The 24037-nt window shown below is 40.6% G+C and overlaps 2 protein-coding genes across 2 annotated transcripts in view; one reads left to right on the top strand and one right to left on the bottom strand.

Moving 5' to 3' along the window:
* The window catches only part of alx4a (ALX homeobox 4a), a 20384-nt gene extending 14826 nt beyond the window's left edge, over positions 1-5558 (top strand). Inside the window, exons 3-4 of the mRNA XM_085153739.1 lie at positions 144-272; positions 950-5558. Of these exons, the coding sequence (XP_085009865.1) occupies positions 144-272; positions 950-1270 (450 nt within the window). The 3' untranslated portion in view covers positions 1271-5558. The remainder of the gene's footprint in view (positions 1-143; positions 273-949) is intronic.
* ext2 (exostosin glycosyltransferase 2) lies at positions 5307-24037 on the bottom strand. Its single transcript, XM_085153736.1, has 15 exons — positions 23875-24037; positions 23072-23413; positions 22760-22983; positions 22028-22117; positions 21018-21134; positions 20731-20926; positions 20444-20583; positions 20272-20365; positions 15356-15487; positions 11002-11191; positions 8981-9147; positions 8186-8329; positions 7564-7692; positions 6860-6942; positions 5307-6510 (listed from the first exon to the last, which is right to left on the bottom strand). The coding sequence occupies exons 2-15, from the start codon at positions 23384-23386 to the stop codon at positions 6372-6374; spliced, it is 2160 nt and encodes a 719-aa protein (XP_085009862.1). The 5' UTR covers positions 23387-23413; positions 23875-24037; the 3' UTR covers positions 5307-6371.

Below are 24037 nucleotides of genomic sequence, written 5' to 3'. Positions count from 1 at the left end.
TATTTCCTTTAGATTTGAGGGGAAAGCTGCTGTTAAGAGTTTAGGCTCCTCTGACTGCACACTCTGTCCTGGATGAAAGTAAAGAAAACCTCAAGTGTTGCTGGTGGTTTTTGTGATATTTGGACCTTTTCCTTTCTCTGCAGGTGTGGTTCCAGAACAGGAGAGCGAAATGGCGAAAGAGGGAACGCTTTGGCCAGATGCAGCAGGTCCGAACGCACTTCTCCACAGCTTACGAGCTGCCTCTCCTGACTCGTCCTGAAAACTATGCTCAGGTACAGTGTGAGCTCTTTAACACGTGTTCTTTCAGACCTCTCTCCCCCCACCAAAAGCTAAACATAGACAGGGGTGATTTTTTTTTCTCTTTACTGCTATGATCCTAATTTCTGCTACAGACTGGGAACGATTCGCTTGCAATAAAATCAACTTTTAATTGCCTTCCGTTGCGTCAGGAAAGTTGCTGCAGGTGGCAACAGTTAAAAAAAGAATCTCTTTTTCAAGGAGTTGTTGAACATTTTTGAGAAACTTGGCCTTTTTCCTTCATAGTAAGATTATTTTTAAGAAGAAAAAGGGCAAAGTATGTAACGCATTTTGTACCTCTGTAGGGTAGTGATTAACATGCTATGCTGTTTTTTGTCTAATTTTTTTCAGGAGGTTCACAGTTTACCAACATTAACCCTCAACAAGGACGCAAATAACTAATATATGTACCCTAATTACAAAATTCCTTAAGCATGTAAGGGTTTAGATTGGACTGTGCTGGGTTACAGGAATTGGCACTTGAAGATAAGGAGAGCCAGATAAAGGAAAAATACACCTGCACTAATCTATTGTGTACACAAGTGTTCGTGGGTTAAACAGCCAATGTAGTCTTTGCTTTCTTTGAGCGTGCATTCAAAATAATGAGGTGTGTGACTGCCTCACTCATGTTGATTTTCCAACAATATTCCAGATCCAGAACCCTTCCTGGATCGGCGGCAGCAGCGCTGCGTCTCCCGTGCCGGGCTGCGTTGTGCCCTGCGACACGGTGACTCCATGCATGACACCTCACCCCCACTCTGCCAGCGGGGTGTCTGATTTTCTGGGAGTACCGAGTCCCGGAGGTCACGTGGGGCAGGCTCACATGGGCAGCCTGTTTGGAGGATCTCCCGGCATGGCTGGAGGCATCAACACTTACGATCTCAACATGGACCCCGACCGCAAGTCCTCCAGCATCGCCGCTTTGCGCATGAAAGCCAAAGAGCACAGTGCAGCCATATCTTGGGCCACATGATGTGTTGACACATGCTGGATGACGGGGGACCTTGCTGACCCCTGAAAAGTCTAAACAATCCCAGAACGGAGTAAGAGGTGGCACTAAAATCAAGGCAACAGTGGCTACCTTCAAAAATGCTGCAATCAAATTATGTGGGGAAAAATAGAGAGATAAAGATTTGGCAAAATGGGCAGTGCCATGTTTTTGGTGGCACAGCAGTGAGTGCTGTGGAAGCCCAGTGAGAAGGTGAAGGTGTGCTGTATAACAGGAGTTGCAGTGTAGTGCTGAAGATAGGCAAATATATATATATATAAAAAAGATGCTAGAAAAAGTTCAATTAATCCAAAAAAAGAAGAAAAAAAAATCCATGCACTTATTTGCTAACACAGACACAATTCTATTTGTACAGAGCTTTTGGTATCTTTGTTTTGGTGCTGTTTTTATTCTAATCTTGTTATTTAAAATGTCACCTTTTTTCCCTTTTTTGCGTCATTTAATTTTAAGTTTTGATTTCACAGCTAGTTTAAAAAGCATTCTGAAAAACACCCTTTAAAAAAAACTTCCATACATTTTACTCTTTGTCAGCATTAACTTAAGTCATGCCGGTGCTGAGATGACCATCAATACAAGCGTCACAGTAACCAAGTCTGGGTATGTTTTCCAGTGACTGAAAACATAGACAGGGCTCTTCCCTCTAACATTACAAAGTAAAACAGATGAAAATGGTTCTCTTGAGTATGGCCAAGGGTAAAAGATCCACCTGCTGCACAAACCCAGCCTGCTGATGCCCAGAGAGGAGGAGGAAATGGTGTATGGGAGTACGAGAGGGGCACAGCAGGCCTGCTGCTCTCAGGGTTGAAGAGCCTGGGAGCGCCAGCCTCCAAACAGATGCAGCTCTGTTTTCAGGAGAAAGACTCCAAGTGGACATGACTGTGCCCCTTGCATTTCTAGTCTCAGAAAGAGAAGTGCCTACCAGTCAGCCAGACTGCCAGAAATAACACAGGAACCAGCAGAAGCCTCTTTTGAAACAGAGCGGGCTACTGGGGATAACACCGTGTGTTGACGCTCTTAAGCACTGAATGGATGTCAGTATTCAGCAGCCTTTTCTGGACTTTAACAAGCCTGCATTTGGCTTTCAGTGCAGCGCTGGCATACATGTCATTGTTACTCCTCTTCTTTTTCTTTTTTTTTTACCATCAAATCTTTCAAAGTACTCCATCACCCTGATTAATGCATAGTGACCTCTGTGGTTCTGTTTAAGGTTTTGGCCCTGTGGCCAGCAAAGACATCTGCTTCTGTTCCTCGTGCATACATGAAGATTTAAGTGTATTTGGACCACAATGTGTTAAAGTTGAAGTAAAATCAGGGTCTCCTTTGCACTCGGTTGCAATGGGCCGTGACCTAGGACAACAAAAACTCTCAAATTGATTCTGTGTGAGTCCTCAGCTTAACTCCAAATGTGTTTGGGTCGATGCCCCACTAAAGTGTGTACATCAGCTGGGTTCTGTAGTACTGAGTAAGCGCGGGTCTCTCTCTCGGATCCAGTTCACCTTAATTATTTGACGCTGTAGCATAAAACAAACTAAATGGCAGAAAATCCACTGGTGCTTCGATGATCAGTCTGCCATCTACACCGAGGTGACTGATGGGAATGAGGTTAAAACTGGCTGAAAGTTCTCTACAGCAGAACAAGGCAGGATAATTGTGTCCATCACAAAGTTGTGGCATGGAGACGAGGATTAAAGCTACAAAACTTTGATCCTAGCTTCATCTGTTTTTCCCCCCATCAGATACCAACATGACAGGTCCATGTCTTCCCTCTGCTTTCGTCTAGTTTACTTCTACCAGGACTTAAGCACTATTCCCTGTGTCTGTGTCCTTTGCCCCCACGAAAAGAAGTGTAAGATAGAGGTTGACCCAGCCAGATACCTCATACCTTGCCAGGGATATCATTCAAATTTTTAAGCATATTTAAAAAGCAAACTTCCATTTTTCCCTGGTAACAGCATCTTGCAGTGACAGAAATAGCCAATGAGCTTTTCAAGTGCAGCAAGATGAGGTAATACATGGCTTCCTTTGTTTGCAAAGCCTGATTTAGGCCTGAAGCATAACAAAGGGTTTCATGGTCTCAGAAAGCAAACCCGATACCTTGTGGTACCACCTCGAGGCAGAGCAACCATTGCTAATTCCCTAAACTAAACCACATTCTCTCTCCTCCTGGGTAGGTAGGTAAGAGAGGTGAGGTGCAGGCTACAACCTGTCAGCAGAGCAGATTGCTCTCAAGTTGTCCAAATCACCTCCAGTTTCACTCCTCTGTCCAAATGCGAGGCATGTGCATGCACAGAGGACATATCCCAGAAGTGAGAGGGTATCCTTGCAAATCTGAACATGGGGCCCCCTGTGCTCTAGCCTAGGGGTTGGACGGAGGGCGAGCTGTGAGGGCGTCTGCTGTGTTCCGGTGTTCTGGGAAAAGGACAGTGCACACAGCTGCGCTCAGGGGGTAAATGCAAAACAAACATGCCTCACACATGCTTCCCCCTCAGCTGTCATGGCTCTGCTTTCAAAGATCTACTCCCCCCTCCCCAATCACACACATTGCACTGCGCCTCTCCCTTCGCTCACTCCCAGTATGTCCACCAGCCCCAAGCCGCAGCCCCTCATCGCAGGGTCTGAGGCACAGCCACACAGGCAACCAAGGAAGGCTTTTTAATTAACATTGAACCATGTGGAGGCTATGGACTGCAGTATTGTGTGTCAGGATGGACAGGACTGTCTGTCTTCTAGTTGGTCTAGCTGGACGCAGACATACTGGCAATGAGACGCTCAGGTTTACCGTTTTCTGTGCATTAATGAGAATCTCCAGTGAGGTCTTTAACATATGGAAACCAAAGATGGACTGTTTTTACCCCTTTAAGTAATTTCCTACACTTACACAAAGCCTGTTAATGCAAGATTCAGCTTTATATTAAAAAAAATCTCTCTTGTACGCTGCACAACTCCAGCCTTGAGTGATAATGTCCCCCTTTCTCATTTTTCTAATACTACTGAAGTCAGGTAATCAGTATAGGAGTAAATATATGATAAATGCGTGCTGTTGTGTGCATGTACAGTGTTGTGCGTGCAGCTTGAAGTGTCATAAGGCTCGTAAACATTTTACTAATTTGATGCTGTTTTATTTTGTGGGACAATTTATAAATATTTGAGTGTAAAACCTTTCTTAAACTTGGTGATGATCTGTTTGTATTCCTTGTGTTTGTGGACATTGTTTTCTCATCATGTTATTCTTTAATTTCCCCCTCCTACCAAGTTTGTGTGGCTTTAAGCTGTCTTTGGAAATGAGAGTATGAATTTACTCATGCTTGTGTGATTAAAATACCATAAGTTATTGTACTTTGATTTAGAGTCGCTGTGTTCTGAAATGCGTTACAGCCTTAATAAGGTGGAAGCAGCAAAACAGTAACTGCTCCCTGCAGCTTCTCAGCAGACCGAGACTTCCAGAAAACTCAAACGACTGCAGCCACGGTACAGAAGAAAACCATCCTCCTATTAGCACTCGAAGATCACTCAAGTCACTCCGAGTCTCAAGAGAAGTCTTTCAAGATGTCAGCCAAAGGCGCTGGTTGGCCAGAGAAGTGTCTGAGGCTGTTGAGAAAACCCATAAAATTTGCTCCGTCTTATTACTTCGCACGACCGTGCCAAAATATTGTGTCATCCCTGTAGTCACATTGTGAAATCCCCGTGCGTTTCAGGTCCTTTGAAGGGACACGAGTGCTGAAATGAGATCGCGCAACCCGCAAGACTATCACGCTAATTGAAGCTGACAAAAATACGAACTGCACCCTTTTGAACCGCTGACATTGAACAGGGTGGATTAGGCAGCTATATTAACAACAGGTGACAGCCTGGAGGGAACAGTGGATCGGCCGTGTCACGGAGGGGCTGATCTGGACAGTCACAGATTACAGCGCGAGGCAGACGTTAAAGAAAAAAGTGTCTTTCCTCATCTTCTTTCCCAACTCTCTTGAACATCGAGGAAAATAAAAAAAAACTGTGGTACATGGTTGTGCAGGGTTTTACTTGTATTACAAAGTCACATATATACAGTTAAATGCATAAACCCCAGCTGAAAAAATATGAAAACGGGAAAGGGAAATTTAAAACAAACAAACAAAACCATCTTAAAAGACCGCACTGCTCTCAGATTTGCTGCGTTAATGATGTAACTGGAGAAATTAGTGACAAGAAAGGTCAAAAAGTGAAACATACACAATAGGTTAGATTAAAAAAAACAGGAAAAACAAACAAACAAACCGTTTATGTCTGTTTTGAAAAATGTGGATTTGTCAACCAATCTTCTATTCTAATGTAGTGTTCATAGACAATTCATGAACTGACTTAGTAGATGCTTTAATAAGCATCACAGTTTTCTTACATTTCTACGCATAAATACAAAGAAAGGCTCGCTCAGGCGGTATAAAATTACAGTTGCAGTGAAATGCTCCAGTAGCTCGACATGCCTGCTTCCAAATCACTCTAAATCTTAGATTTACGGTGCCAGCTTTTCCCCAAGGTCCGCTCTGACTGCATAAAGCACTGTACATCATGAATAAAGTCTACACGGATGTGTCCTTGAATCGTTTTGATATTTATCGTGTTAACTTTAATATTTATTACTCTTTCTGTGTTGTACAGTTTTAAGAACAATGTCCCATGTCAGCTTTTTGGAAAGAAGGAAAAACATAGACGAGAAAGTTTGTGTTGGAGAATCATAAATTATACAGCACTGCTGCAAAATACAAATATATACACTGTATACACTGAATCGAGAGTAGCTGGAGCCCAAAGCAATCAGCTCCAAAACGGTAACAGTGAGGGACCAAAAACCTGGAGTCAGTCGGCCTTGTCCGTCAAACGTCAGACTACTTCACAGCCACCTCAGATTTTGGTTTAACTCTGATTTAAAATATAAACCTGATGTCATTAAATTCAAGGTAAAAAGAAAAATCACTTGAACTGAGAGGGGACATGAGCACATCCCGCTTCAGTCAGAAAACAGTGTTGGTTATGCGTGTTTGAGTGCTGAGGCTGCGACGGGGTCCAAACATCCTCTGCTGGCTGGTCAGAGGCTGCCGATGTTGGGGAAGCTCTTCAGCTTCTCTGGGAAGTCATCTTTATAGAGCACCGGGTCTGCGCGATGTTCCACCACTTTCAGAGGCATCGTCCCGAAAACTGAGGCAAACTTGTTGATGCACTCAGATCTACAGAGCGGGAGACATTTTATCAACAAGCATGATAAAACCATTCATATAGCATCTGACCCTTAATATACTCAATACTGAGATTGGGTACATTAAGGTCACTTACATTATTTTGACATTTTATGCAATTGCTACATGAAGGTTTTTATAATGTTTGTTTTTGGACATTGGCTACTTTTTCACTTATTTTTAGTCTTTGTACAAAATTATTTTCTTGTTTTTTTTAGACTGTTAGAAAACAAACAGTGCAATAAACACACTCGACTACTGATGTTCTGAAACTGCACCAAACTAAAATGATCTGAGGGAATTTCAGCTGCTCTTTGTAGATCATTTGGAAAACAAATACCTCTCCACCATGTGTGTCTGATCCAGCGACAGTCCATCTATGGCAGTACATTCAGGGCACTTGAACTTCTTCCTTGGAGTCACCTAAACAGAAGCACAGTTACAGTCACACCAGTGATATTTGCTCACTTCAGGGTTTGTTAAAGCTCAGCATCCTAAACAGGAGCAGTTTGGTCAAATGAAGCAAGTCTTTGACATCCAAAGAGAACTTTTGTTGCAGACAGTGTGAAGAATTACTTTTTAATTCTTATCGGCAGGACATTTCCTTCTCTTGACTTTTGTCATGAACATGTGAACATTTGAATGTACGTGTATAGAAGGAAGGGGAAGACATATATTCTTGGTCAAAGAGGGTAAGTTAAGGAACCTGTTGGAGATGTTATGGGAGGTAGGACCAGGGGTGCAGGTGTAGGAAAGTGTGCAGCCTGTGATTTGACAGCAGAGTGTGCATAAGCCCTAGTGAGCTTAGAAAAACACACTGGGAGGGGGAGTGTCAGTGAGTGACTCCCAGATAAGGGAGGTTAAAGTCGGGCTTTAGCTCAGGGCCCCTGCACCTGGACAGAGTTGGGGTGATGGGGAGGGGGAGAGGCTGTGATGTTGAAGGGTGAGAGCTGATCAGACCCAGAGATGCTGGTCTGCTGTGTCAGGCTACAGACTCCCCACGCAAACTTTTAACACCCAGACCAGACAGAGCCATGAACATACCTTTATGGGGGCTTTGCCAGTGATGTTAGCCACCAGGAAATTCATGGCAATATCTTCACAGTTCATGTGAGCATCCACCCAGTTCTTGATGTCTCCTGGCATCTTGTATGTGTACAAATAGTTGAAGTACTGAAAAGAAAGAAAAGAGTGGACAGTTTAACATAGTGAACCAGCAGCATGTAAGGAGAACTATTGTTTTTCTAATTTCCTTTAAACTCAATGCACAAATGCCTTTCAAAGACTAGCTTTTGCATTACTGTTAAGCAAAAGTACCATCAGTACCTTCAATACTTCTTTTACATCAATGCACTACTGATGCTGTGGTCTAATCTAAGATGAGCTTCAAACATTTTCACTGAAAAATTGCTAGTTTAGAAAATAGTTGCAGCAATACAAAAACATAGCAATGCTGGGACCACGAGGCACAAATTCCAAAAATGACTTGCGACCCAAAGTCTATGCTTTATCATCTTCCCACAGAAATTACCCCAACTTTTGCTGAACTGTTACATACTTCTTGTGAAGTCTTAAACATGCTGAAACATGGGCTCATTTTTCCAAAGGAAAACAAACGCGGCAAATTAAAGCTCAACTTGTTTTCAAGCAACCTGTCTCAGATCACCTTGTGGTAGAAGGCAGCTCCAGTTAGAACCATGGAGACCTCATTGGTCCACTCCGACTCATACTTCCACTTTCCCATTTCATGGTCCCAGAGGTGCAGCCGCCCAGGGTAGCCCACCAGCCTGTCTGGAAACTCCCTCCAAACCTGGAAAGAGCCGAAGAGAAGACAGATCATCTAACACTCAGCTAACGCGAACAGAGATAAGAATTAAGGACTTGCATAAAAAATGAAATATTCAGAACAAAGTTCAATTGAAGTTTTAATCTTACATCCAAATATCAGCGTCTGATGCTTTTCCAAAAACAATTACTCAAAGTCAAAAACTTGGAAAACAAAGGAACGCTTTCAGAAAGAAACTGATTCATGACAAGCTGAATATTTCAACAGGCTGCTGGCTCAACACCAGCAGTCAATCTGACCTCCCTCTATAAGCAGAGTCACCAACAGTGAAACTCCTCCTCTATACTGCCTGTAATTCAGCGTAATTACCCTTTAACTGAGCATAATTTTATTAAATGGTTTTTAAATGGATTCAGGTGAGTGTCCATGGCTAAAAAGAGCTGGACAGGTATGTGAGTATGGAAAGCATCAGCTTGAGACCTGTCATTGTTCTTCACACATCAAACACATTAAACAGGCAGTCAAATCCCCAACCACTAGAGAATAAACACTGTAATCTCACTCAATGACTTTAAACTCTGGGATCAACTTGAAGTGGTTCCCTGCAATACTTGCCATCAGGGAGATGACTGGAAAGTATGGCCAAGGTTAAATTCTTCTTTTGTTTTTCCTCACCTCGTAGCCAAACTGCAGTTCATCAGATGTTAGCATGATGATGTCATCATCAATCGCTAGCACAGCTTCGGTCTCGATCTCGTCATAGGGGAAGAAACGGTTGCTCAGTTTGTTCTCTTTGGTTCGCACGACTTTGAGTGGGACGCTGATCTTCGGCCAAAGAGTTTCTATCAATGGTGAAAAAACTATTTTTGTTTAAAAAAAAATTTTTTTTTAAACAGAAAGAAAAATTCCAAAAATGTACTTTTAAAGACAAACATTGCTGAGTTCACGTTATGTGATAATGAGTTGGCTATATTTGGTGTCACTGAATAATCAAATTAAATGACTGCAAATAAAAATGAGATGTATGTGGAAGACATTTAGAGGTTGAAAATGATTAGAAAAAAAATCAGTGTGTGAAGATATCATTTACCCCTGAAAGAGGTTTTGAAATCTTTGCTGGCAGTGGAAAAATAGTGCTGTGGGAGCTTAACTTCCCTCACTGACTCGTATCGCTATACTAACCTCTAGCACATGCAAATCTAACCACACTACGATTCTTCAGGAGGCAGACCAACAGGGGAGCATTTCAAAGATCTTGGGCAGTGTCCATGGCACGGACTATGGCACAGACAGATCACACAGAATGTGTTCCCCCATTAATGGAGTAACTGAGGCCTGGAAGCCCATGAGAGGAGCTCCAGGTCCTCCTAACCAAGTCTGAGGTCTCCTGTCAAAAGCTATTGTCAAAAATAAGCCGGGTTTAATGCCCCGAGTTTTTTTTTTTTTTCCACACTCTCTTTGGATCTGTCATCAGTTTTTTTTTTCTTTTTTTTCCTCCAGGCTTATAAACAAGACAATAAAAGTCAAAAGATTATTTGCTATAAAACAAATTACTGCTAAAAATAGATGTAATGCTGGATTGTGTATAAAAAAAAAAAAAAATTAAAAAAGGGGTGGAGCAAAAACAGTGAGCCATTAACACATCAAATCTAGGCTAGGTGTGAATAGGGAAGAAATCTGCCTTCATAGTGGGTTGTGCCCCATAAGTCTGACCCATCAATGGCCCCTCGTTAAATCTAATAGGACACAAAGGCTCCATCAAACCAGGCGCAGCTGATGCCTCTAATGAAAAGGCAACTAACAGCACTTCAAAGCCATTCACTACTTGAGTACATTAGCCAACTCTTACAGCAGAAAGACAGACTTAATTCTCGGTATAAAACACCTTCATCTGAATTAAGCTGTCGGTGGGATAAGGAACTAACCATTTTATACTTAACTGCCTAATAAGGGTAAATAATTATAGGGCACTGTGCCATAAATAACCACTAATAAGACCTCACTATCAGAAATCTGTAAAGAACTAATGATGATAAATAGCCTGAGAGAAAAGCAGAAAAAGTTAAACAGAGTTAGTTGGTACCAACCAAGTCCTAATAACAGGTTCTTTTTTTATTAGCACCAACACATTTATTTACTCTACATGTGACTATGACTGGAGCGCTGAGCAATCAGTAAATTAGTAGCTAGGTGATCTGCATATCATTAATACACTTCTCTTTTTAGGGGCAGTGTTTTGCCAGTCCGCTCTACTTTTCTTTTTTTTTTTAAATTTATTTTAAAAACCCTCTGTGCAACCAGAGAGCATGAAACCATTTGTGGGGAGATGAGTTTTGGCTGCTCTTTTGGCCTAGAGACCAATCAATAATATCCTGTGATTGCAGACTGGTCCTGACCAGTTGGTGAGTGACTGCTGGCTGTCGCTGGGTGAAACTGGTTGAAAAGCAGGAAACAAGAATATGGTATCACAATAGAAGTGCAGTGGAGGGCTGTTGTGGTTGTGACTGGTAATTTAGGGCAGAAGTAAATATCAGAAACCCCTCTCAATTGAACACAAAACAATTTAACAAGAATACCAATCACAGTCTCTTCTACAAGATTGCTTCCATTACCAGCTAGTTTGGTTTGACCCAGTAAACTTCAAAGTGGGTAGAGGCTTTTGAAAAGTTTCATGACTTTGAATGTTTTCCACTCACCCTCAGGAGGACTCTTGTTCTGGTTATTCCACACCACCAACAGTTTAGCTAAGCTAGGCACCTTGGAGATTTCCGTGATGACCCGGAAAAGACTCTCAACGCGATCGTAGGTTAGCACCACTGCTGTGAATCCAGGAGCCCTCGGTGGGATGAGTGGTAAAAACAGGGGGCTGTTTACACTGGACCACTTCTGTACAAGAAAGGAGACAAAGAAAGACATAAGCTTTTAATGCCTGGAGCTTCTTTTTCAATTCTTTATCATTCACTCTTTTTGTCCTTTCCAAGCAAAGCCACTGTAGCGCTAGTCTCATGAATTCTCTGTCAAACCAGCCTGTCATGCTTTCCATGATTGAATGCCCAATAACAGGGCTTTAGTGGTGAGTGAGGTCACTTTTTATAATGGAGCAAGAATCGTCCAACAGTGTGTCAAAGGGCCTAGCAGAGGCTGAGTACTTAAAGCCAAAAGCTTCCAGTGACAGTGCCAAGTAAACCCTACAGAAGCAGTAGCACAGAAGGACAAGAAAGGAGTTGGAAATTGAGACAGGTGTCCAACCTCTCGTGCCTACTGATCTTGTGATGCTATTGTGACAAGTGAGACTAAGGCAGGAAAATGTAGGAGAAAGTGGGCTGGACAGGGAGGACAGGATGGGATGGAATAGTCATAAAAATGAAAAGAGTTTTCCCAGTTGCGAGTAGCGGCCATCTAAAGTCAGTGTGGAACGTAATCCTGGATGTAAATCCGTTAGTTTAAAAAATGCTCACATAAACTCACCTCCAAAAAAACTGTGATGGTGTGTACAAAGTAAATAAGAACAGAATGCAATCCTCAGTAAACTGCTTAAAACTATTTATAAAAGTACAAATACAATACATCGAGTGGGATTATCTTTTAAATCTATGCTCCTTTTGAATTTACTGAAACCAGTCTCAAACAACAAGTTGTGTTTCTAAAGTGTTTTTATAGGGGAAATAAAACCAAACCATATCTTCCACTTAACAAGCGTGTGCTACTGGCAAATATAAGACCTTCAGGGCACCCTTGATAAACTTCATTAAAAGCTCCAAAAAAAGTTCCACTGTTTTGTTTGAGCACAGCAAAGAGAGCGCATCTAACACAGTAAATCCGTGGTCTGTTTGAAGTACATATAAACCCCGTTTCTTCTCTGGTCCCAGGTGGCCACAGTGTGATTATGTGGCTGCTTCCACAGCATCAACACAAGTCTGTCAACAGAGACACGGCCACTGCCTTTTACACAACATCACTCACTCCATCACAATAAAAAAAAAAAAAAAAAAAAAAAAAGCACTTTACTGGCAAGTGGAAACTTCACTGTGGTCGTTGTCACATTGTCAAATAAAAAGAGGGGGAAACAATTAAACTAACACATATAGGCAGCACAGTTGCATGAAAACAGACTAAAAGACGCTGAGAGCAGTTTAGTCATTTGTCAAACAGAAAAGATTCGATAAAAGAAAGCCACAGCTCGAATATCAACCATCAGATAGTGGTAGGAGTCATTTTGCTTTTATACTAAACATTTAAACTAAGAAGAAGAATTTTATTTGGTTGTTTGAACTGCTTAGGTGGTTATTCTCTAATCTTAGACATCAGGACATCTGAGAACTGCTACACAACTTCTGTTAGCATGTCATTACTTGAGTTACTTGTAGCATTTTTTTTCTCTTTCAAGGAATTTAATCATTTTCTGATGTGCCCAAAACTGTATTTTTAAATATTTAACTTCTCTTTATACACATGTGATGGACCTGTTGATTATTTACACACTGGCTCAACCATTTAAAAAGTCCTAGGAATCCTTCTGAGGCACTACTTGGTGCATTCATGTCCGTTTTTAACTAAAGCATTGTTAGTATTAGATCTTAGTGTCCTCATTGTCATCGAGCTGTGTTGCCATGTACTGCATTACACTGTGGGATATTTAAGATGGTGTATTGACCGGTGACCAGATACTTAAACTTTCTCCCAAGAATAGCATGCACCTCATGTACTACTCAGTTAACTTATAAAAACCAAAACCTTACTTTAGCATATAAAATACTATTCAATAGAGGTGGGAATCACCATACATCCCACGATACGATATTATCACAATACTTAACGCACGATACGATATTATCACAATACTTAACGCACGATACAATATTATTGCAATTTTTTAAAATATTTTGCAATATTCAGATTCTGTACATAAAGGTAAACTTTATCAATATTCATTTTATCTAATATCAAAGTCTCACACTCAGTCTTTCTCTCATTTCAGTTTTATTGTTGACAAACTGAACGGTTTGTATTACAGTCTAGTCCAACTTAACTGAACGCAACCATCTGGTACAATTATAGCTATTCTGAACTATGCAGTTTATGAAAACTATGCAGCCCCTTCAGCAACTGAAGAATTTGAAAGTAAATTAAAACAAAATATAATTTTACATTAAATAAAAAAGTTTTAAACTTAATTAAAATAAAACATGTCTTAAATTAAAATAAGTAAACTGTCATGTTTATTGCTGCCATAAAACAAGTTAAACACATTTGGACAGTGAAGGAATGTCAGGATTCTTGCTCAGAAAAAGGATCAACATGCTCTGAAGTCAGAGCACAAAAACCTTTTTTGTAACAAAATATCGATTTCTGCTGTCCCTGTATCGATACATTATTAGCAAACAAAATATCACGATACTACACAGTATTGATTTTTTCCCCCACCCCTACTATTCAATGGCATTTCACACACAGCCTAAACACTTTCAGTATGTCGTTCAAAGTCAGCAGTTCGACCTCATAGCAGTTCTTTTCTTTCATATTTAACTTTTTTTTTTTAAAGGAGTAATGCCCAAATACTCAAAGATTGTACTCTAACTTTAAGAAAAAACAAGAAAAAGACTTTCCTATGCCCAGGTCCCAATCACCACAAAAACATTATAAAGTCTGAGATGCCTCAGTTCTTGTAATGTAAAAACCTTACAAGTATGCCCGCTACCTACAAATCCCAAACAAAAAGCAGCTCTGAAAAGCACCCCCTCTCCAAAGGCACCAGCAGTCCTGGGCAATGTGCTTTCAATTACCACCCAAAGACTAGGGGAGGAGAGGGGGAAAATGTCTGCCTGATGTATTTAGTGCTGTGTGCAAGTTCTCCTCACCATCCATTCACAGAATTCATACAGACAACACTTTATCTCCCATTTCAGGCAGGAACATCTAAAGACCTGTCCTGTGACACAGTCAACACCCTCTGGGTTGGGACAAACTTTGAGACCAAAGTAATTCTGATGGGATGGACTGGTGGCTTAGATGTTAATACGAAACATTTTGACACAAGAGGCAAATGTCAAGTGAAGCCGTTTTGTGAAGCGAGCTGGTTTAGAGTGAAGTCGTGGTTGAGAGTGAACAGCTGGATAACCAGTTAATCCTGAAATACTATATGGACTTAAGCAGAACTGGAAAGGGAGTCCCCCCCACCAAAAAAACCCTCACCCCTCAAAGTGTTGACTGTTTACATCCACGCATCCGGATTGCAAGTGCCACCTCTAATCTTGGCATTTTAGTGGATCTACTTAAAATGTGGTACTTGTAGACATCTGACAGATCCAAGGCCATTATTATGCATCTACACACAAGCTGACATGCACACGCCTCTACACCACAGGCGGAGGATGGAGGAGACTCTAGATCAGACCGAGCTGATTAACAACTCCTGAGAGATGGTCGCCCCAGCCAAGATGTCGGCAGCCACAAACTCTTATAACCACAGGGATGCTAAGCACACACACGCACACACACAGAGACCATTCTTTCACATCCAACGTTCTCGCTACAAACACAATGACTCAGGCGTACGGGAACTTAGTTTTCACCACAATGGAGGCATCCTCTGAGCGCAGAACTGCTGACACAAACTGGCTCCCTCAAAGCTATCTGGGTGTATACCAAACTGTGAAGCACTGCATCTGTGGTGTTTCAGAAAGAGGGAAGGCATCTACTGTCACTCCACTACAGAGGCTTTGATTTATAAGGCACAGGAGAGTGGGAAAGTTTATGTGGTACTGTGAGCGCCTGTGCAGCCAAAGCTCTATTTTGGACGAGTGTCACTCAGATGTCTTCAACAACAACAACAACAAAAAAAACTTCTAGGAATACAACTGAGCAGCTCAGCACATAATAGCCAAGGACTTTATAGGTTATACAGATGTTTGCTGCAAAAGAACTGAAAAAAAAAAAGCAACAGAACAAAACTAAAAGATAATAATGGAACATTAAATATCCTGTTTGGTGACTAAAAGTTACAAACATTTGCAATATGCATGTCAATGTCAAGTGTAGACAGTTACATACCACCACAGGTGGATTGTTCCACTGCTCATAAGTACGCGCAGCATATGGGTAGATGCGATCGTTGATGATCTGGAGAGTTGTCAAGCCAATAGCCTTCATGGAGCTGAAGTAGGCCTCCCAGAACCAGCGTGCCTGTAGACAAATGGCATAAAACTACTTAAAACTGGAAACAGACAAGCCAGAGTAAAAACACGACATGCCTAGGGTCAGTGCATTCACATTCAGTGTTACGTATATTCTCTCGTGTCATGCAGCTCACGAGGTAGAGCAGGTCATCTACTAAACAGAAGGTCAATGGCTCGATCCCTGGATGATCCAGTCTACATTCCAAAGTATCCTTGGACAAGATACTAAACCCAAGATGTTCGCCGATGCTTTCATTGGAAAATTAATGTTTGATAGAACACACTCAGATGTAATAAAGACGTGCTTTTATGAGGAGGAGAATGAGAAAGCATTTTGAATGCTCAACTAGAACAGAAAAGCACTATCCAAGAACCAGTCCATTTAACTTTAGCAACATATCTTACGTAAATATTATTTTAAAAAAAATGCTGCAAATAGATATAAGATAACTCAGTGCATATAAAAAAAAATTCTTTTCACAGCAGAACTGTAAATCTAGAACTACTAACTTTAAGATAAATATGTTATTTCACTGGCCACATGAAATGATATTATGTCCTCCAAAAACATTTTTTATTCTCATATTAACCTACAGAGTGGAGCAGTTATAAAAAATAACACCAGAGCGTTGTCATAACTGTAAAATCCAGATATTCCCTGGTCCACAACTTTGAAGACAATTTTGCAGCCCTCTCCAACGTCTTTGTCCTTCAACGACTCTTCTTTTGAAGCCCAATGAAATCTCTTTTGACTGCGTCTGTTTTCCTTCAACACATCTCTGCTTTGACTTTATGATAAGTGAACTCTTAACCCATATCTTAATGCTACAGCAACGGACTCTGGAATCTCCAAGTGCTCTCATTCACCATTGACTTCACATAGTTTTTGTGTTTTTGTCAATACTGGAAGCATGGAAGTCATCTATGTGTTAAATTTCTATAATCATGAAAATTGCTTCAAGATCTGACTGTTATGAAACTTCAAGGGACAGTGCCATGTTGCACTTATATGACTCTACCCAATCTGAATTACTGATAGTTTTGGGGTGAAGGATGTAAATATCGTAGAGTCTGCCCTCCTAATGGATGCGTCCATGAGCATTACTGCATTTTGTGGATGCTCTATGTTAAACAAAGAGCTTGTTAACACATAACCATGAGACATTTCCCTAAATTGCCAATGTCGATGTCATGGGATGAAAGATTGGAGATGTAGAACAACAAAAAGAGCCTATATTTTTACAGAGGAGCTGAGGAGAATCCAAAAAGACTTTCTAATCTCAAGGGGGAATCCCAACGGTCCATAAATCAGCCAGTGATGAAAGTTTCTTTTCCGACCGGGAGGAGGCAAAAAGCAAACTGTGCTGGCCTGAGGGCCCATTCCCCTCCCCTCCACCCTCTCCCAGCGCCTGGAGGAATTTTTATGAGCAGGGAAGAACAGACATCATTGCAAGAGAGAAGAGAAACCCTTTCTACGTCTTCCAACTGGAGCAGTAACTGTGCAGCAAGTCTATAGTCTATACTTGGTCCCTGTTGGTTCTACTGCTTAAAACAAAAAGTACAGCAGTACAAATACGTCCAACCAAATAATCCATAAGCTGAACAAAAATTACTTCTCCAATCATTTTTTTAATACTGGTGTAATGTAAATTTTAACTATGAGGCTGCTGCAAATGGTGAAAAATAATTCATGTATGATGTAACAGTAATCTGATGTAATGGCTGGTTTAAAATACTCCCCAGCAGCTCCTGCTTTTTTGTTGTTTATAATCATTAAAATGTCAAAGCAGTGCACAATAACAGTTAAGCTGACGGTAGTCTGCATGGCTTTGTTTAAATCAGCTGTAGCTCTCAAGTGCCTGACACATGAATTAACCTGTAAACCAGAATTGGCAGTCACTGAGTTGTGTACAGAAATAGGCAGTCATTAGTGTTTTTGATATAATCAAAAACAGCAGTGAAACCTGAAGTCTGTTCAAATCACGCTTACCGGGAAAACCTTTCCATCCAGTTTTATCAGCATGTTTGTGTTGCTCTAAATCATTTTGTAGTGTAACAAAGAGGCACACAATGCGATGATTCCCATTTTCCTTTGTTTTACCTGTGTTTTCATGTTTTATTTAACCTTAAACTGCGAAGTTCATATAACTCCTGGGTTTGTGTTTAGGAAAGAAAACAGGAATCTGTTTGGAGCACCTCAGCTGAGATTAAATTTGCAACTCAATTGGTAAAATTAACAACCTGCTACTAAATTTAATGGACAACAAATAAATGACCAAAAAAGCCAGTGAAGCCACTGTCATTGTTCTGATTGCTCAGTTCTGTATGAAGGCTTGCATGTAAGAAGAAGACTACAGTAATACCTATACAGTGAGACTATTGCAAGTTGGGACGATAGGCAGGGTCAGCAAAATAGAAACAGTCTAAGGAAAGGATGAGGAGTAAGTTTAACTTAAACTCACTGGCAGTGACTCCCTCCATCTCTCTTATGTTTTCTAATTTAATGACACAATTGATTTGTCTGTGCTAATTTAATAAAGATCAGCAGTCTATGTGTCCTATTTTGAGGATATGACCCAAAGAAAACAACAGGAGTAAATACACAAACACTGGCTCTGGAGTGGCCTCAATTGAGCACCGTTAACATCTCACAGCTGTTTAGTATGTGGCCTTTTTAAATGTGACCTAATTTGATGCAATTACATCATCTCAAATTTGAAAATGAGTTCTGCAGCTTGAACCAAGTCCGTTGGCTACTGATAGAGGCTCAACAGTATTCTGTTGCACTCTGATTAGGTCTAGAATGAGACAAAATTAAACAAAAGTAGCTTATCTTAGTCCGATTTGTTTTCTCATCAAATCTCCCTCTCTTTCCCCATTTCCTTTCTTGCTTGGAAACCCCACCCCACGCAATATGACAATTACTTCCCTTACCTCTGACTCTTAAAAGGGAATAGCTACAATATTTAACAAACCTTAATCTTATGCTTAGTTGTTCATTCATTTCCATTGACACAAGTATGCATTGTTGATTCCTGTTTTTAGATTTTAAGTACAAATCACACCACCTAAGATTTACACACTCTGAAATCAAGGGTTGCTGAGCCCTCTGCTGGCAGATCTAACAAAATACATTATCTCAAAAGTTTAAATGGACCCACTGAGTTTTCCCTTTACCACAATGAAAGTTTATATTAAACAGCACCTAAGTTCCACATAACGAGGTCAGTGTATGTTTAATTAACCTATGAACCTTTCTAACTTCAAACTGGTTGCTTGTTGTCAGACCAAGTTTTAGTTAACTTTTAGCTTTGTATGATGTCAACAAGCGAGGACATCTTTCATATCTCTGGCTGTCACTTCAGAAATCTCACTCATCTGCTTTTCTTCCTGTTTGGGAGGAGGGACCAATCAGAAGGAAGTAGGATTAAAATCAGGGTGATCCTAAAGGGAGAGGAACTAATATGTCTGGATAGCAGATTAACTGAAGGGCTGCAACAAAGCCCAGTTTAGGGTACATGAACTTATTTTGAACTGCAGTAGAGTTCACAATAAAAGTATGGAGCTGGAAATCAGCACAACAGGTCCCTTTCAAGCTCTGTTGCACATGTGCTTTAAAAAAAATCAGCATGAACTTTACTCTATGGTTTATCTAGAACAATGTGCAGTACTCTTATTTGGGAATAATCTGGATAATCGTACATTAAGCAAAAGTGCCCCAGTGACCTATAATAAAAGTTCACATCCTTGTTCATTTTGGAACTTAGCCACTGTGGCTGTGAATGCTAATATATCTCAAAACTATGATGTCCCCATTCTGATAAATAAGGTTTGTGTTTTTAGTTGTTGTTTTTTAAACATGGGAATGTACCATGGTGCACTTATCAACAAATACAAACAGGATATTAGAAACATGCTTTATCTAGCATTTGTCCTGAACATTAAAGTAAAATTCTGTCTTAAAAATACTTCTTTCAGTCTGATAAATGATCTAAATCATGATTTAAAAAAAAATTTGGTAAGAGAAATGTATCAGAAAAAAACCTCAAGTGGTGATCAGTTTGATCCATCTGTACACCATCAGAGAAGGCAGAAGAGTACTTCTGTGACCAGTGAATAAAAAATATCAGATGTATGCTTCCATGCTAGCTGTGAGATGTCCACAGCATAGTACCACACCCCTGAGAAAAACCTAGCAACCTGACAAGCAAACCATGTTTTAGAGTATATCTGGCGTAATCCAACACCAACCCCATCTTTGAGCCCTTGGCCTAAAATGCCTGTTTGGCTAGTATAATTGGTAAATGGACTTGGGTTGATACAAGTGAATGAGGAGCAGCTGAACTGGTGCACCTCTCTCGTGGCTGCTTTCACTTTTGTTTATTGTGGCTCAATGCACATAGCAAATGGAAAGCGAGTGAGCCGTCTCTGTCCATTTCATTCAAGCTAGAATCAACATAAAGTCCTCAGAGAGCCTTTTAAAAATCCAGCCTAAGCAAAGAAGGAAACTCACAAAAAGGAAGACTGCCAGCCAAATTTCTGTCTTTTGCACATGACATAAAATTTGTTTTGGTTTTCAAGGGCTTGATTGGTTGGCTGGCTGGTTAAGGACCAGGTTCATCTCAGACATGACATGCAAGTGCTGTAAAACCCAGCGATTAGCATGTCAATCCGACATGGTGGATATCTGATTGACATCTAAATGTATGGTGCAAACCAAATATAAACTACAACCAAATGTTCTTTAGTTTTGCAGAAGTTTGCTGAGAGATGTTAAACACTGTCTTGTACCTGTCTCTGCATTTCTTCAACCTGTCGGTGAGGGATACTCTTCAGGATTGTGTACATCTCCGACAGCTTCTCCTCAGGAATAACAACAGATGCCCTGTGCAGAAAAAAAAGCATTAAATATGACAGGCTTTCAAACGATTTATTTTTCCACTGTATTAAGATGTAGGCAGACCTTTTCCAGTCAAGTACTTCAGAGAACGGCAGAATGTAGGAGTCAGCCAGAGTGACGGGAACACAGCCAGCCTGCAGCACATCACTGAGGGCAGCCTGACCCAAACGTGCCCCCCTCAAGACCACACAGAATGACGACTCCTGCAGAGAAATGTTGGGAACAAACTATTAATTACAAGGAAAAAACTTTAACTGCATTCTGAACATGAATAAATTAAGTAGATTTTAAATGAGTGCACTTAACGAGAAAAATATGACTCTTTGAGTGCAGATTGTTATGTTTCCCACCTGCAGGATCTGTGGGTAGTCGTACACCTGCGATTTGTAGCATCGTTTTCGTGCAGAGGCAGCACCCTGAGAGAGGTTGCTACACTTGTCCAGAAGAAGGAGGGCTTCTCCATTTTCTTCCTTCAATCGCTCCAGTTCGGCTCTGTACTCTCGGTGAATAGCAGTTTGTGAAGAAAGAATAAAGTAGCGCCGAGGCCTGGATGGAGTCAGAAGATATGGAAACCAGTTATTAGAGAAGATAAATTAGGAAATGCTTTTAATTTAATCAATGTGTGACATGTGTTTACCCAGGTTGTCTCTCAGGCAGGTCAACATCTGCAGACAGGGGGCTATAAACTGGAATGCTCACATCATAACCTTGTCTGTAGGTCCATGTAGAAAAACCACCTCCAGCCAGCAATGCTCTGAAACAAACAGATCTGGGTTGTAGCAATGTTTCCAGAAAAGAGGAACCTTAACACGCTCAACACAAATTCACTCATTCAAATTTACATTTTGTTAACAGCAATGCCGATTTGCTTGTGGTTATATTGTTAAACAGTTCCCAAAGATATGGATTCTGTACTAAGTTCGTGGTTTCACTATTCTATAAAGTGAAACCATGCTGACATGCACACCTGGTTCTGATGAGGCTCCATGCCAAATACACAGTGGATGAGCACAGGAAATTCCTTACAGCTAAGATAGTGTTCAGTGTCTCAAACATGTGGTAATAAACCCAACCTCTTGCATCCTTAACAATCACTCTCACTCAGTCACCTTAAAGGGTCTGGAAAACATGTTCTCACTTACCTGCTTGTAAGTAGATCTTTCATCTGTATCAAAATATCACTCAACAATTTGTGAATGACTTGAATGAGTGAATGAGTTTTGATAAATACTTTTTTGAACTTTGATAATTTCTGCACAAAAACTGATTAACATTGTTTTCTAGTTGAATGCATTTTTACCTCCAAGCAGGAGACTGTTGACAGAAATCATAAAAACACAAGTCTTTTGGCCAACATGAAAGCTTATTTATCATATTTCTAGACAGCTTTTAAGCTGTACCAGTACAATCTCAGCTGATGAGGATTAATTAATGGAATTAATGAACAAAGACTATGGAAGTGTCAAAGCTTTGATCTAAATATGAGCATCTCATTTACTATTATCAGTCATTAATATAATCAGTTCCACTGCATTACTTAAACATACAATACTACGATGCTGTAAATTCAAATCATGTTTTTTTTTTTTAATTTCTCAGTGACTTCAATCACAGCAAACTAATTCTGTTAGGATGTGTTCTATTTACCTGTCTCTGGGCACATCCAAGGCAGTGTTGTAGTCAGGAGGGCCTCCAGGTAACATGTTGAAAAGCAGATGATTCATCCCTTTGTCCCATCTAACAAAACATCATCATCAAGATCGGAGCTGTAACAACTTCTCACTTTGAAGATTATTTAAACAATGGAAAACTGAATGAAGTTTCTCTAATTACCTGAATAAATAACTGCTCATTTTAAAAAGAAAAGCCTTATTTGACTTTAAGCTGTTAGCATTTAGTAGTTTTAAGAAGTTCAAAATTTATCAATGTATTATTTGGTATCAAAAAATACTGGTTAAACAGAATATTGCGCATATTTAAGAGACAATATGCGAATCTTTTACAGATTAAAAACTATCAAAACAGTTAAATTCCAATACATGTTTAAAATCAGAGGCATCACAACAAAGACCTATTGTGATGAAATAAGGCTGAAATTATTTCTATTATAGTATTTTACAGCAGTACAAAGTATAACTTTGGGAGGGAAGGGGATTTTTGAGACCTTAATTTTTTGGGGTTAGGGTTATTTTGGGGAAAGTCAACAATTTAAACATTTTTTTTAAATCTATTTTGATTTGTTATTCCACACGTGGAGTTTTGGTGTCCTGATCGCCACTGAAACTACAGTAATGTAAATTTAGACAATATTTCAAAGTAATTACCAGGAGGCGTTTCAGACTTTTTTTGAGGATCTGAATTAAAATAAAAACTGAGTACCTGGGTAACATTGCCAGAGCCTGGGCTGTCTCTCTTATACGGAGGGAGTTCTGATTTAGTACATCAATAGATGGAATGAAAAGGCAAGCCCTTGTAACATCGTCTGTGTAAAAGTCACTGTCAGAGATGGCACTAAGCAGATCATTGTATTCTCGAGACAGGCCGGTGCTGCTGATGGGGACCCCCAATTCATCTACAAACCTCTGCAGAGGGTAGATATAAACCTGCAAGCACAATTTCAACAGTTGTTCATGACTTCTACGTAAGAAAATTGAGTGTCTGTGTGTGGGGAGTGTTTCCAGGTAGCGTTACCTTGATTCTATTCTTAGGGTTGTAGCCACACCTGTATACATCAAAGCAGGTGTGCATGCGACAGCTCAGGTCACCCCTCTCAGGTATGGGACTGGAGACGGGAAGTCTGATCAGAGGTGCGTCGTGAACACTGCGCTTGTCGAGGGTCCAATCAGCTGTGGACTCAATGGAGTGCGGCCAAAACTGAAACATCCCTGTGGCGATTAGTCCAAGCAGCACCACAGAAAACAGGGTGATGTAGTAGATGCGGTGCTTGGTTTTCATCCGAGGGATGAGAGCAGGGCCCCGCGAGCTGTATTTCCCAGAGGTATACATGTCTGACACCTCTTCGTTAACCAGCCGCTGTAAACACAGGTTTCGGATCAATGGCAACTCCAGGAAGTGTTCAGACAACACGAAGCACACTAGGCATCAGTTTAAAACCTGTCTTCTGTCGCGTGATTGGCAAAAATCACTAGTTTATATGCCGATTTCAATGCATTTGCTGCCAATGACTCGAAGCTGGATAACGGGAATGTTACCACTATCAGGGTGATGGCACCAAACCACAATGTCCACGATAACAACCATAACATGAAAAGCGAGCGAGAGAGAAAAGGTCGTTAAACAAACGCAAAATTTGCAGAAATTAGCTAAGAAACTATCTTTCCTAACAGCAGCTAACGTAACCCACTAGTAAGCTACACTAGCTCTGTAAACATTCATGCTAACTGAGTTCAATAACATTAATAGGTGTTTCAGCCATTAGAAACCGACCAGAAAAGGAGTAAATGCCTAACAATAAACGTATATGTTCTACCTACCGGGATGTCGTTAGTCGGAGAGGGGAGTTTGGTCTTAAATCATGGCAACATTTAGAGAACAGACTGCACATATGCATACAGTGCTAACCTAGCTTTGAGCTAGCAGCTAACACCCCTAGGTAATCTTTCCGTGACTTGCGGAAGTTCTTCTTCTTTGCTTACT

The sequence above is a fragment of the Neolamprologus multifasciatus genome, chromosome 1 (assembly GCF_963576455.1).
Source record: "Neolamprologus multifasciatus chromosome 1, fNeoMul1.2, whole genome shotgun sequence".
In the NCBI taxonomy this organism is placed as follows: Eukaryota; Metazoa; Chordata; class Actinopteri; order Cichliformes; family Cichlidae; genus Neolamprologus; species Neolamprologus multifasciatus.
Note: the sequence above shows the minus strand (reverse complement) of the source record. Positions and strands in the feature narration are given on the sequence as shown.